This window comes from Chlamydotis macqueenii, chromosome 15 (genome assembly GCF_036417535.1).
Source record: "Chlamydotis macqueenii isolate bChlMac1 chromosome 15, bChlMac1.mat, whole genome shotgun sequence".
NCBI classification, from domain to species: Eukaryota; Metazoa; Chordata; class Aves; order Otidiformes; family Otididae; genus Chlamydotis; species Chlamydotis macqueenii.
Window position 1 is genome coordinate 8,483,599 of NC_141570.1, and position 13,786 is coordinate 8,497,384.

The following is a 13,786-nucleotide window of genomic DNA, read 5'->3' on the forward strand; positions in this document are numbered from 1 at the left end:
TATTTTCTCACTGTAGATTTACCTTCAATGTACAGAACCAGACTTACCAGTATTAGATACCATTTTCAGTGGAAAAAACTCAACACAAAATGTATGAACTTAGCACTTTATTTGATGAGTACAAGCCCACAATTATTGCAGATTAATCTTCTGAAAGAACTGAATTCATAAATAACAAGTTAACAGTAACTTATTTAGCACATGGGTGTCTTAGAGCTCAGGTCCATCTTGAATCTGCATCCCAGTTTTGTTTTTACAACTCATCAAGAAAAGGAGTATTTCCCAAATCCCCACTAGCTGCCATTGATTTCTTCCCACTGACAAACTTCTTTGCAGCCTGAAAATAAATCAGAAGACGGATATAAGGAAATATTTGCTCCAACAGAGTTTATCTTACTGCTCATAGCCTCAGCTTCAAGTTATTAAAAAACCAAATCCCAACACTACTACAGTACATTATCAAGTAAACAATTTCCATTTTGCTGTCTAAACTTACTTGCTTCTAATCCAGCTCCTCATTACTTTATAATCTAAAACAGGAATGACTGACAGTCAGATATAAAAGGCATAAACTCTTTGAAAACGGTTATCCCTAGGATAAATATCACACCACAAGATACAGTGGATCTCTCCTTACTACTAAATATATTGCTAGTTGGTACTGCAACACAAATTAGTGGTGACTGTGAAAAAATAAAGTCTTCTGTCTTAAAATTCTTTTTTTTTTTTTCTGATGGATTTCTGTATGAAGTTTGCTTCAAGCATAAGCAACAAGATAATTTGGAATAGCAATGCAGTTATGTCAATTTATCACTAAAAGCCTAATTGTTTTATTAAGCATACCAAATATTCCAGACTCAAGAATCCTAAAAGCCTTGACACAGAAGTGCCTGCACTAGAGCCAACATAGAGTTTTCCATCAACAGTACTTGCAAGTTATGGTAAATTTAAGTGAAGTAGATGAGAATTTCACATACTCCCAGCTACACTGGTTTTACAGTGGTTTGGATTAGAGGGTATCACGTTAATAAAGTAAGTGAAGAGATCAAAAGATAGCCAGCTGGGATTTGTAAATGAGTTGCTTTATCTAAAGGTACTATATCTCTGTGTTTACAAACACACACAAATAAGCACCAGTTTTGTATTAAAAACAGCCTTACACAGTGATTAACACCTGTAGATGCTGACATATACTTACATTCACAACATCAGCAGTGGCTACAGAATCGATTTTTTGAGCAACAACAGATGGTGATGTGTGTGTGCCAGAAACCAACGACTCTGAGCCAATTTCATTCAGTAACCCTTCTGCAGTCTCCACGGACATCAAATAGGTGGCTTTCAGCTGATTTCTGCCATCAAACAAAGCATTAAGGGTGAGTGAGCATCTAAGTCCTGTTATTACTCGCCCCATCACTTCTGTAAGTGCAATCAGTTTTTGGTGCTTTTTAGGTTTCAACATTCCTCTCCATTTTGAAATGCAAGCATGGAAGGGTTCTGTAGATAGGAATGAGGCACCACAAACAGCCCAAGCGTGAAAATGACAGCGTACTTGGAATGATCAACCAGATCAGCTAGAGATGATCTCTAGCTCAGAATTTGTTTCTCTTTGAAGTAACTAATGCAGGTACCCCATGAATTAGAAAAACTGATCTACCAACTTTAAAAATTAGGTTTACAATTGATTCCAGTTTCTCATCAGAACAGATGTAGGCAGAGCAATTTTGTTGTAAGCAACAAAGAAGCAATGAATGTAAATGGTTAAGCTCCCTGTGCAATAGTTCCATGTGCTGTTAAGAAAGCAAGTTTATACCGTTTTTTTTCCATTTCATGCAGTCTCACTGCTACACATGAAAATCTTATTTTTATAAGCAAGTCCTTCTATTCATTTTTAAAAGTCGGAATGGCAGAAAATGGTTTATTCCAACAGAATATGATTAAATAGCTTGATATTTTTGAGTGCTTTGCAAGAATGCAAATATCGCTGACCTTGACTTTGGTTTTGGGGTTTTTTTTTTGGTCACTAAAAGAAAAAGAGCAACATAGAAAATACGTGAAGCCATTCCAGAAGGGAAACTTGCAACACTGTAACTGTCTAATACCAGGCAGCTTCGTTACAAGAAAAAAAAAAAAAAACACCAAAAAACCACCCCACAATACACAAAAATAATGCCAAATATAAAGGTCCAGAATTCACCGTTTAGCTACTAATGACTACGGCACAATCAGACATGTCTAGGTTATCATGTTTTGTGTAATCAAGCTTCACCTGGGCTCTTGTATTTTATATACAGACAATATTTTAGTTTTTCTACTTGAGTGAATCTGTACTGTATTGTTGTATTGCACAACTACAGTTTTAGAAGCTGAGTGCAGTTTAACACTACATGGAGACCATGCACCAACTTATGTGCACAATTCTACAGATTAGAAAATCTAAAACTTTGTTGGTCATATTGTGTCTCTTAACAGTCATTTTCCCCCATCTGAAATATTCCTAGCGGCACGTATTTCAAACACTTGGATATAACATCACTAATTCAGTGCTTTACGTTTGCAGACCCTCATTACTACTATTGTTTGAAGATGAAGAAGATTGCTTAATATAATTGTTTTTGGAATTGCTGTAGTGCAACTGTAAAGGGAATTACCTAAATAATGCAATTTAAGATTCTCATTTAATACTACAGAGTACAAAAAAATGACAGCATCTGCTGATACTTGCTAGTTTCTTACATTGAAACAGCTTTCAGAAAACATTAACACTTATCTACCACGTTTTTATTAGGAAATACCACTAGCAGAGAATCAGTGTAGATTTAAAACAAAACAAAACAAAAGTATTGACAGTGCTTCAATTTTAATGCAGGAAAGTGAGCAATTCCCCATGGAAATAATTACAGGACAACGATAAGCTTTCCTGTACAGAACAGTCTGTTTGACAAGTAGCTACATGTTAAACTCCTCTTACAACACACAAGACAGTTCTTTACTTACTTTGCCGTTGTGACATCGTCATTGGTGACACTGCCCTGAGCAATTGCTTTTATCTGGTTCAAAGCAGCTTTAATGACCTGAAGATAATTAAATCATTTAAAACTTCTTCCTGCATTAAATTTCAACATGTTATTTCTATTATCTGACATCTTAGAAACTTCAGGGGAGAGCAGTTGACAGTGTTAGGATTGTCTACCTGAACTCAATTCTGAACAGCTTTATAACAAAGCTAAAAACACTGTAATAAATGCCAAAGTGAGACACGAAAACCAGTGTGGATGTAAATTGCAACACCACATTAATTTGCATGGTCTCACCATTTTTCATGAGAGTATTCAGTTCTGCCAGCTTCAACAGCCAGTATGTTTCTTGTTATATGCTTAGGCTTACACACGTAAATCAGCAATTACAGTTAGCAATTCAAGGTCTTCTACTAGCTCTAGGTCATAGAATCACAGAATGGTTTGGGTTGGAAGGGACCGTTAAAAGCCCACCCAGTCCAACCCCCCTGCCAGGAGCAGGGACATCTCCAACCAGAACAGGTTCTCAGCGCACCGTCCAACCTGGCCTTGAAAGTTTCCAGGGATGGGGCATCCACCGCCTCTCTGGGCAACCTGGGCCAGTGTTTCACCACTCTCATTGTAAAAAATTTTCTCCTAAGGTTGAATTAGGTATTTGTACTTCCCAGAAATCAAGTCTCATTCCCAGCCTTCGGAGTTAAGTCATAACTGAACATGCAGGTTTCTTATACAAAGAACCAGATGAACTGACTTTTTTCAGATCAATCAGTCACTATCTCAAATCAAAACACTAGTTTGAGAGTTATGTTGTTAATACTTAAATTCTCACCAGCAACTCACCTCCCCAGCATTTGGAGCCTGCGATATGGTATAAATCCCAAAGAGCCCAGAATCAGAGTAATTAACATTAAATGCAGAAGCCTGCAAAACAAACATTATCATCAGCTGTTTCAAGTATCAGAACAACTCAACATCAAGCTCAGGAAAATAATTACTATTAGGATCTTAAATATTGTAATTGAGGAAACTAAACTCCATCTGATCTGAAAGATCAAATTCAAAGGCCTTCTCTGAAATACTGTAACTTACGCAAGACTGAACTAATTAAGATTCTAGCAGGAGGCAGTAACCTCTCAATGGATAGTATGCATTTTACTTAAAATACCAGAGTGCAGTAACCCTTTGAACTTACGTCAAATGGCTGGGTAGTTGCTTTGGCAATACCCTGGGACAGTTTGCTGGTAACATTGCTTCCCCTCTTGATAAGGGGTCCAGCACCTAAAACATGCTGAAGAACACTGAATGCATTTGCTTCTGCACTTCCAACAGCAGCTCCTTCTGTTACAACAGCAGCATGGACAAGGCTATCACCATTCTGTTCTCTGATTTCTCCTAAAATACAACAACAGAATAAAAAGTAATGCAGTGCTCAGTTAGAAACTATGGTATGTTCAGAGGTATGGAAAGGAAAGGTTTCTAGCCAGGAGTTAGTTTCATGAGAGGGAAGCCTAGGTGTCAAGCTGTTGCATGTCCTCTTAGGAAAAAAGCAAGAAGCTGTTAGTAGGCTGGTCATTTTAAGAAGTCCTTTACATTGAAAACTTTCTTGCAAGCACAAAACCAACTACCTTACTATGTCTTAGCTGTACCTGACCCTAAACCATACATAGTATGGAGACGATAAAACTCAGTGAGTCTCCAGATGACAAATATTCAGACAAGTAGCGTAGCTTCTGTTCATAACAATATTTATTCTGTTTTATAGCAACCAAAGTTATTCCAGTCAAATATTAAATGCTGGAAAGCTTATTTTTTCCCCCATCTGTTTACAGAGTGATCTGATACCCCAACTAAAGAATAGCTGTTGGTATCAGTACAAGATACTACTCTGAAAGAGCTAACCATTGCTTTGTCTTTTACAAAAGACTTAGGACATTCTAACAGATTTTCCCTAAAAAGAAAGCCTGCCACGACTTCTAGACTGTCCTTAAATCTATTCTTAAGGGAATCTTCAAAAAAAGGCCAAAAGAAACCACATGCTAGCTTGTTTTTCACATTATGGAATAAATATGTTACAGGTAAAGCTGTGTTGAAGCTATGGGTTCAGTTTTATCCCAGAACTTTCCATGGTGGGGAATAATCCTCTGCTTATTCAGATGGCAGATGTTTCTGAACTGTCACTTCCCATGTACAGCATTTAGTAAAACTATATAGTTTTCAGTTGCAACTTTGAATACTACTACTTTTATAATAACCAGAAAGTCAGTCATTCAGAACAGGTACAAGAAACGTACTTACCCCCTCGATAGACAGCCTTTGCACTAGAAATACCTGCTCCACTTCGAATATTTAGAAAGTGCTCTGCAATTTGCTTTAAGTCAGAGTGCTTTACACCTGCAATACAATAGTTTATTCCAAGTAATGTAAGGGCATTGAAAAGCTACAGCAGTTACATAAAAGTGTTTTAAGTGTACCGTAACATTTTACTCCTACAGAGAACTCAAATTTCTACAGTACTTTTCCCTTTCCATTAAAGAACATACATACCTATTCCTACAAGAGCCATTCTTGCACTCGTGAAATTGTTCTGTACAAAATGGTGAAGCTGCAACAATAAAGTCACATTTTAGGGTATTTTGTGTAAAGAACAAAAATAGAAAGTGTGTTTCTGACATCCAGTGTTGAGCTTTATAGTTCTTAATGCAGCAAATGCCAATGCTACCAAAAGGAACTGTCTGTAGAATACCAATTTACATTCTCCACTGACAACTACAAAACCCTTTTTTACAAGAACACCTGTATTTCACAACAGCCTTGCTGTCAATAGAAAGCCACTGACATTAACCACCTCTCTAAATAGGCACAAGTTCTGTACCCAATACTAAAAGCTGCACAGAAATAAATTACTTTAACACCAGACTAATATGATACTAAACACTGACTATATATTTACTAAATTAATTTTCTATTAAGTGTCATCATCTATCCTTTATAAAGAAACTGAAACAGATTTATAACACAACACAAACAATCCTACCTGCTCAGAAGTAATTTTTCCAATTGTGTAATCTGGACAATATAAGGGGTTTGCCAGAGCATTCTTATAAGCTGCAGCATGCAAATTTTCCAGCACTCCTAAGAGGAACAAAGTTTCAGTGATGATGATTAACAGAAGAGACACTTTTATGAAGATTAACCTAACTGTTACGCAGTGAAACAGAGCTGTGATCCACTTTAAAGACCACAAGATCTGCAAAAGCAGGTCTGGAACAATCCAATACACATGGAAGTTTCATCCAAATCCTTGGGCAATAGAATCTAGTCTGAGAGCCTCTATTCTTTTGGCAAGTTATTAAAAAAAAAAACAACAAACAAAACAACCCAAAGTGAAAAAAAATCCTCACCCTAGTAACTTGCACATGCTCAATACTTTTTGGCCTCAACAGCAAGCTATAAATGCAATCAGTGTTTGGGGGAAGGGGAGCAGTAGAAAAGAACAAATCCCTACATCCTTTTAATTAGTTTCAGAATCATTATCTTCACTGTAAGCATCCCCTGTTCTTGAGCTTGAGAAAAAAAAAAGGTTGTTTATAATACTACTTGTAGCTTTGTGAGATGTCTTATCTATTTTCCTATTCAGATGAAGGATGCTAGTGTCTTAAAAGTCCCTTCTCATTATTTTTTCTTGCATCCAATAGCATTCTACTCATTCCTGTCTGACATTCTCCTTGTCCATACTCTTTCCTCAAAAGAAAGATGACAATCCTTTCTTCATAGTTCTCTTTCTGAACATAACTGTAACTGAAAATATTAAATTACTACTAAATCAACCTGTAGCTGATATGAGTTTAAAAAAATAGACTGTTCTTGATACTGATTTCAAAAAACAGTAGCACTGCAATATAAGCCAGAGATTTTCCAAAGCCCAATGTTGTGCTGTCACCTTTAACGGGCTGTGAAAGTGAGCACACTTAATGGATTAATACGAATTATGTTCATCGTGCAGAAGTATCTGGGTGAACTTGGATGGCTAGAGTTATGTAACACAAGACGTATTGGAACAGGCTTGGTTTGGCTGAGGCTTTGTGTATTAGGTTTTTTTTAAACTGATGAACCTAAATTTATAAGTCTAAAACTGGAATCCATTTTCAGTGTAATGAAAATACATATTGTTTTTATACCAAAGTAACCATACAAATTCAAGAAGTCTTTTGTAGAATACCCTTTCCACATCGATGAGCAGTAGCTGCATATTGTTTTCAGAACACAGGCTGCTGCAAATAGATTGTCAACAGCAGTCATGACTTGCACATTCTTTGGTTGTATGTAAAAAAAAAAAAATTAAAGGTAAAATGGAAGCTGTTAAGGAGAATAGTCTTAGTAAGCTGTCTTCAGCATGTTACTTGCTCAACTTTGTTATACTTGGGCTGGAAAAAACTTGTGGTTTTATTAGAAAAAACTTTCCATAACAGCAGAAAGATTGTACCTATCCATGGGGAAAAGCCAAAAAATGAAATGGTCGTGTGACAGAGCAAAAGGAAAACTCTATTTTTTTACAAGTTTTTCATTTTTAAGAAACTCCCATGAAGTCAACGCAGTGGATCAGAAAATACATTTACCAACTTGAGGATTCTGAAATGCAATTGCTTTGTCAACTTTTAATCGCGGCTGAAGATCAGTTACTTCCCATGGTCTGAACTCCGGTGCTGTGGTGACGTTAAGAAGGTACTCCATTACTGTATCACTAGATAAAAAAAAGTTAAAGGCATTAAACAAAACAGAAGTAGCACATATTCCTTTTGAAGTTGCAACACATTGACAACAATATATATCTCTCAAGGCAGAGTAGTTATTAGCACTGCTGTACACAGTATGAGGATTCAACTTCATTTCTGTGGCATTTGTATGCTCAGTAACATGATGCAGAACCTGAACACTGATATGGTATTTTATTGACTTATTACAAAGACATGAAAATAGGTATTACTCCTACCTTGTAAAATGACAGGTCTCTACTACACAGCAGTTTGTAAAGAATGCATTAATTCAGTTTACAGTGTATCTAGATACCTACACATAGTCACGCAGGCATTCAACAGAGTAAGTCATTTTCTCTCTTGTTGAGTACACACTAAATGGGAAAAAAATACAAAATCCATTTCAATAGAGAACACAGAAGTGGATTTTCACACATATTCCTCACTGATTGAATTCATCAGCAAGATACTGACTAGAATATCTTGATAACCTTAAATCTACTTGAGATGACTGTTTAAAGAAGTGATAATACTAGCCTTTTAATACACAAAGAGCAGAAAAAGACATAACCAAAACTTGTATCTTAAGTATTCAAGTAATAACAAATGACTTATGACCATAAGAATTTAAGATACCATGACAATTCAAGGTAAAACAACACATAAGGTTGAATAACAAAACTTGAAGAAAAACATGTACATGTATTAAACAAGGCAATTTAGAAATTATTCTTTTTGGACAGAAAACATAGTTGATGTTTTCCACTTGCTTCAACGCATTTGTGATTAACAGGAACAAAAAAAAAAGGGTACCGTTTCAAGTTATATAAAACACTGCTTTTAACCAAATTCTATATAAAACAATCTTACTGGATGATTTCAAGATACATTGCAAGAAAGCAGGCACAGCGAGATCCCTCTTTTATTTCTCTTAGGCTTGTTTTCTAGGCTTTAAACTCTCAAATCATGAAAGCCAACTACTGTCTGAATTGTTTTCAAAATTGCGGTTTGATGAGTGGTATCTATTTACAAAAGATGGAGAAAAAAAATAATTAAAAAAAAAAAAAATCTACTGACTTCAGGAAGTTTAATCTTGAAGCCTGAAAAGGCAGAAAGAACATTAAGCTTTCTGGACAAATTATATTTTTTCCAGGTACACAGCATCCATATTTTGTTAACTGAAAGATGTTTTTGAAATACCAGTCACGGGTGCACTCTTGAACCTTAAGAGAATGAGAAGTACAAAAGACGTTCCTTGTACACGTTCACCTTTCAATTACTATTACCACACTGAGCTTATCTGCCTACACATTGCTATGCTTACTGTTTTAAGTTTCCTTTAGTCATACAGCTTGTTTGCATCTTGCCAAGACAGATTATCTTTATATGTGATTACAAACCTTAGGCTACCCCCAACAGCTTCAATACCACGAGTAATCCGGAAAGAAGATGCTCCTTTAGTAGTCTATTTAAAAAAAAAAAACAAAACACCCAACTTAAAATTCTAGCTGTTTTAAAAATAGGTTTGCCTGAGGTTGTTCAGTGCTCAGGCAAAGCTGAACCAGTATCTGTTTATTTGTTTATAGATGCCAGCTTACTGCATCCCTACTCCAAACCATTTCTATCATCCTCTCTGATTTTCCACCATAATTGCTCACATACTTGCTCCCCAGCCCATTCTAGAATGATCCAGGTTTGCTTGAACATTTAATAGGATTCTTTGAATTAGATAAGCTGGACAAACCAGGGCAAGGAATGCCTACACGTACTATTACGCTGACAGCTGCCTAGAGAAAGTAACTTCAGGCAGCAGTTGGGAAGGAGGTAATAAGCCGCTGGGATGCTGGGGCTTTTTTTCTGCCTGAAACTGATGTGGGCTGAGCCCACACAACAGCAGTCAAAGGCATGCCAGTGACACTGTGTCGCTTTAATTGTCACAGCCCGGCTGGTGCGCAAGAGAGGCCGAGTTTATATCTGCAGCTACAGCCAGACAGCAACTGAGATGAACAGGAACAAGGGGAACAGTCCTATGAGCCTGGCCCACGGTGGCGTCTGGCCCAACGCTCTGTACCTGGCAGTAAACATAACATCACACAACCCATTCAATGGTTTTCCTGCAGTACCTTCAGGAGTTACTCCTCTTAGCAACTGTTTAAGGACCAGCATCTTGTATAACTGAAGGTAGACGTAAAACAGGAAGGGAAAACAAGAAGCTTAAAATATCCTGATGCAGTAGTAAGAAAAACTAACACACATAAAATTGAATCTGTATTAGCTACCCAAATTAACTTTTATTGCAACTTAAATAATATTAGTTATGTGCATAGCTTGAGAATAGATACATTTTGTATATATAGTTTAAGACACCACTGGAGAGTATCATTCTAAATAAATATCACTGCCTGTCTTCTAGGAAGTAATGGCACTGCTCCTGCACTTGAACCAGGTAACCAAGAATCAATGTACAGTGTTTTCCATTTTATAAGATCTCTTACACTAAATTTTACTATATAATTTCTTTTTGCAATCATAAACCTTCCACCATTTCATCTACGGCCAACACAATAACAGAGAGAATAAACACCTACCAAATTAGAAGCAAGACGAAGCAAGTGAGCAGTTCCCAAGTTACCAGCAGTTTCATATCTGCTGCCTGCTTTAATAAACACACCAATTCTTGAAACTGGAGAAAAGTTTTCCAGAGATGCAATAACTAAGCCATTTGGTAACTTTGTGATCTGTATTAAAAAGAAAAAAAATGGGTTTAGTCATCCACCAGAAGCCCTATCACAGTTCTGCTTTGACTGAGTTTTAAAAAATAAATAAAGAGGAGAAAGAAAAAAATACCAGTATTCATACTGACCTCAAGATCCTCAGACTCTGGAGATAATTTCACTCGTTCTGCAGTTGCTGAGCTTGTGACTTTAGGAGCTACTTTAAGTGAGTAAAGTCTCTTCTGGAGAAGAAAGCATAAGAGCATGGAGTTTCTGAATTAGTTTATCACATGTTCCATTACATACTGAAAAATAGATTCATTTTAAAGTAGAAATACAATGAATGACTTCAAGTCCCCAGGTAAAAACAATGATTCCCTTGTAATTCCTCTGATTGTTTCTACATCACCACTGGAACTGGTGCAACGAGTTATATGAGGTCCCTGGAAGTTCAAAAAATAGCACTAGAAGTTTTTTTTTTTTCCCCTTGTTGTCATACATGTGAATCTCTACTGATACTATATAGTGTGCAGGACCACTGTACAGCAATTAACTGAATCGCTACAGCAATCCACATACACAGAATACAACTTTGGAGATAATTTTATTGATTTGGTGTAGACAGTTCAAATCCTGGAGAGGCAGCTCTCAGAACACCAACCTCTGTATACTCACTGCTGCATACAAAGAGGACACCTACGCAAGTCCCCAAACTGCAGAGTAATAACCAGGCATAGACCTTCAAATATCGCAGGAGCCTTCCCTCAGTAGCTGGCAACAGAAATCACAATACTGCTGATTTTGAATCTGAAATGCCTTCCACTCTTTTTGGAAGTTTGGTGGCCTTTTACAATGGGGTTACAGAGTTGGTGGATAAGGGAAGAGCAACTGATGACATCTACCTGGACTTGTGCAAAGTATTTGACACTGCCCTGCATGACATGGACTTGATGAATGGACCACTCGGTGGATAAGGAGTTGGCTGGATGATCACACTCAAAGAGTTGCGGTCAACGACTCAATGTCCAAGTGGAGACCGGTGACAAGTGGTGTCCCTCAGGGGTCCGTGTTGGGCCCGGCCCTGTTCAACATCTTTGTTGGCGACATGGACAGTGGGATAGAGTGCACCCTCAGCAAGTTCGCCGATGACACCAAGCTGTGTGGTGTGGTTAACACACTGGAGAGGAAGGATGCCATCCAGAGGGACCTTGACAGGCTGGAGAGGTCGGCCCGTGCAAACTTCATGAAGTTCAGTCAGGCCACGTGCAAGGTCCTGTACGTGGGTCGAGGCGATCCCAAACACCAATACAGGCTGGGTGGAGAATGGATTGAGAGCAGCCCTGAGGAGATGGACTTGGGAGTGCTGGTGTACGAGAAGCTTAACATGAGCTGGCAATGCGCCCTTGCAGCCCAGGACGCAGTTGGCATCAAAAGAAGCGTGGCCAGCAGGTCGAGGGAAGTGATTCTGCCCCTCTACTCTGCTCTCATGAGACCCCACCCGGAATACTGCGTCCAGTTCTGGAGCCCCCAACATAAGGAGGATGTGGACCTGTTGGAGCGAGTCCAGAGGAGGGCCACAAAGATGATCAAAGGGCTGGAGCACCTCTCCTATGAGAGCAGGCTGAGAGAGTTGGGGCTGTTCAGCGCGGAGAAGAGAAGGCTCCAGGGAGACCTTATAGTGGCCTTCCAGTACCTCAAGGCGACCTACAGGAAAGCTGGAGAGGGACTTTTGACAAGGGCATGTCATGACAGGACAAGGTGCAATAGCTTTTAACTGGAAGAGAGTAGATTTAGATCACATATAAGGAAGAAATTCTTCACTATGAGGATGGTCAAGCACTGGAACAGGTTGTCCAGAGTTGTGGATGCTCCATCCCTGGAAGTGTTCAAGGCCAGGTTGGATGGAGCTTTGAGTAACCTGATCTGGCTGAAGGTGTCCCTGCCCAGGGCAGTGGAGTTGGAACTAGATAACCTTTAAAGGTCCCTTCCAACCCAAATAATTCTGTGATTCTAAAGTTTTTTATATTTATAAAATAAATTTAATTATTTATTGCTTTTCATCTCCTATTAAAAAAAACCCCCTAATTTCCTTACAACTCAAAGTAAAAATGAAGTGACAGAAACACCACTACACTCAGTAGCAGGGATACTAATGACATAACTCCCCTTGCTTTGCCATAGACTCTGTTCAACATATTTTGAGTCTAGGAAAACCTCCTTTCTTCCCCCACAACATATTCGTTAAGACACTTAATTTTAATCTCTAAGCCTACTTATTTAGGAATTACTAGTACATGTCTAAAGTTGACTTTGAAACATACCATGACTCAGAAGTCATTCACCATCCTACTCAAGACAGCATTTCCAGCAGAGACCTAACACAAGTTATATTTCAGCGGTCCGCCAGCTCAGCAAGGTCTTTTGCAGAACAAGCCCTCTGCCCTCTCCATGCCAAGCCGAGCCCCGCTTGCCAAGGGCACCACCTTGCCACAAGCAGCTGAAGCTTCCCCAGGGAGAAAAGATGCCCTCAGAGACCGCTCCCCCCCCCTCTCCGTCCATACGGGTGGCCCTGCCTCCTCGGCTGTTCCCGAGAGAGGCCTCGGGGGAAGCCCCCGGGTGTCCCTGGCCCCAGCAGGAGCTCCCAGCCACGGAGCTGCGCGCAGGCCGCCCCGGGCCCGCCCGCGGCCTGTCTGACCTTCAGCCCCGGCGCCCCGCTCCGCCATCAGCCCGTCCGGCTCGATCCCGGCCCGGGCCCCCACTCATGCCCCGCGCTGCCAGCCCCACAGACACGAACGCAGCCCGCTCGCTCACCCGCCCGCTGCCCGCCAGCCCGGCTCGCCGCCCCGGGGCCGGCTGGGGTCAGGCCCGCCCTCAGCCCCCAGGGCCTGGACAACCGTTGTCGCCGCCGTCTATGCCTCTCCCCCACCGCGCACAACGCCTGCAGGTCACCCTCACCGAGAGGGAACGCGCGATCACGGGAAATCCCCTCATCCTTCCGCGCCCCTCAGCTCGGCTCTGGCGAGGATAACAAGATGGCTGTCCCGGAGGAAGACACCGCTTTCCCGGCACGCCCTGCGCCGCTTTGACTTTCTAGCGAGCGAGTGCCCAAACTCTACTGCTCCTGCTGAGGATCTCGCCTGGAGCACAGCGCGACACCTCGCGGGCTTCCTGAGAGGCTGTGCGCATGCGCAGAGCGGCGCCGCCTGCTGGTCACCGGCGGCGGGAGCCGGGCGGCTGTTCCAGCCCTCGGGGCGCGGAGGTCCCGGTGGTGCCTCCGGGCTGTGGCGAACCGTAAATAAAT

The 13,786-nt window shown here is 40.2% G+C and overlaps 1 protein-coding gene across 1 annotated transcript; it reads right to left on the minus strand.

The window, feature by feature from the left end:
* Nucleotides 1–90: 90 nt before the first annotated feature.
* UQCRC2 (ubiquinol-cytochrome c reductase core protein 2) lies at nucleotides 91–13,585 on the minus strand. Its single transcript, XM_086759591.1, has 14 exons — nucleotides 13,441–13,585; nucleotides 10,635–10,727; nucleotides 10,360–10,509; nucleotides 9,172–9,236; nucleotides 8,089–8,145; nucleotides 7,634–7,758; nucleotides 6,052–6,149; nucleotides 5,562–5,619; nucleotides 5,313–5,408; nucleotides 4,210–4,409; nucleotides 3,858–3,938; nucleotides 2,998–3,074; nucleotides 1,199–1,352; nucleotides 91–337 (listed from the first exon to the last, which is right to left on the minus strand). The coding sequence occupies exons 1-14, from the start codon at nucleotides 13,474–13,476 to the stop codon at nucleotides 254–256; spliced, it is 1,374 nt and encodes a 457-aa protein (XP_086615717.1). The 5' UTR covers nucleotides 13,477–13,585; the 3' UTR covers nucleotides 91–253.
* Nucleotides 13,586–13,786: the final 201 nt, after the last annotated feature.

Excerpts from the sequence above, each read along its gene's own strand:
- UQCRC2 (XM_086759591.1), bottom strand. The coding sequence starts at position 13,476 with ATGAGGGGATTTCCCGTGATCGCGCGTTCCCTCTCG. Across the intron at positions 10,510-10,634 it reads CAGAGTCTGAGGATCTTGAG|ATCACAAAGTTACCAAATGG; the intron begins GTCAGTATGAAT and ends TTTTTAATACAG. Across the intron at positions 4,410-5,312 it reads AAAGGCTGTCTATCGAGGGG|GAGAAATCAGAGAACAGAAT; the intron begins GTAAGTACGTTT and ends GTTGTATTTTAG.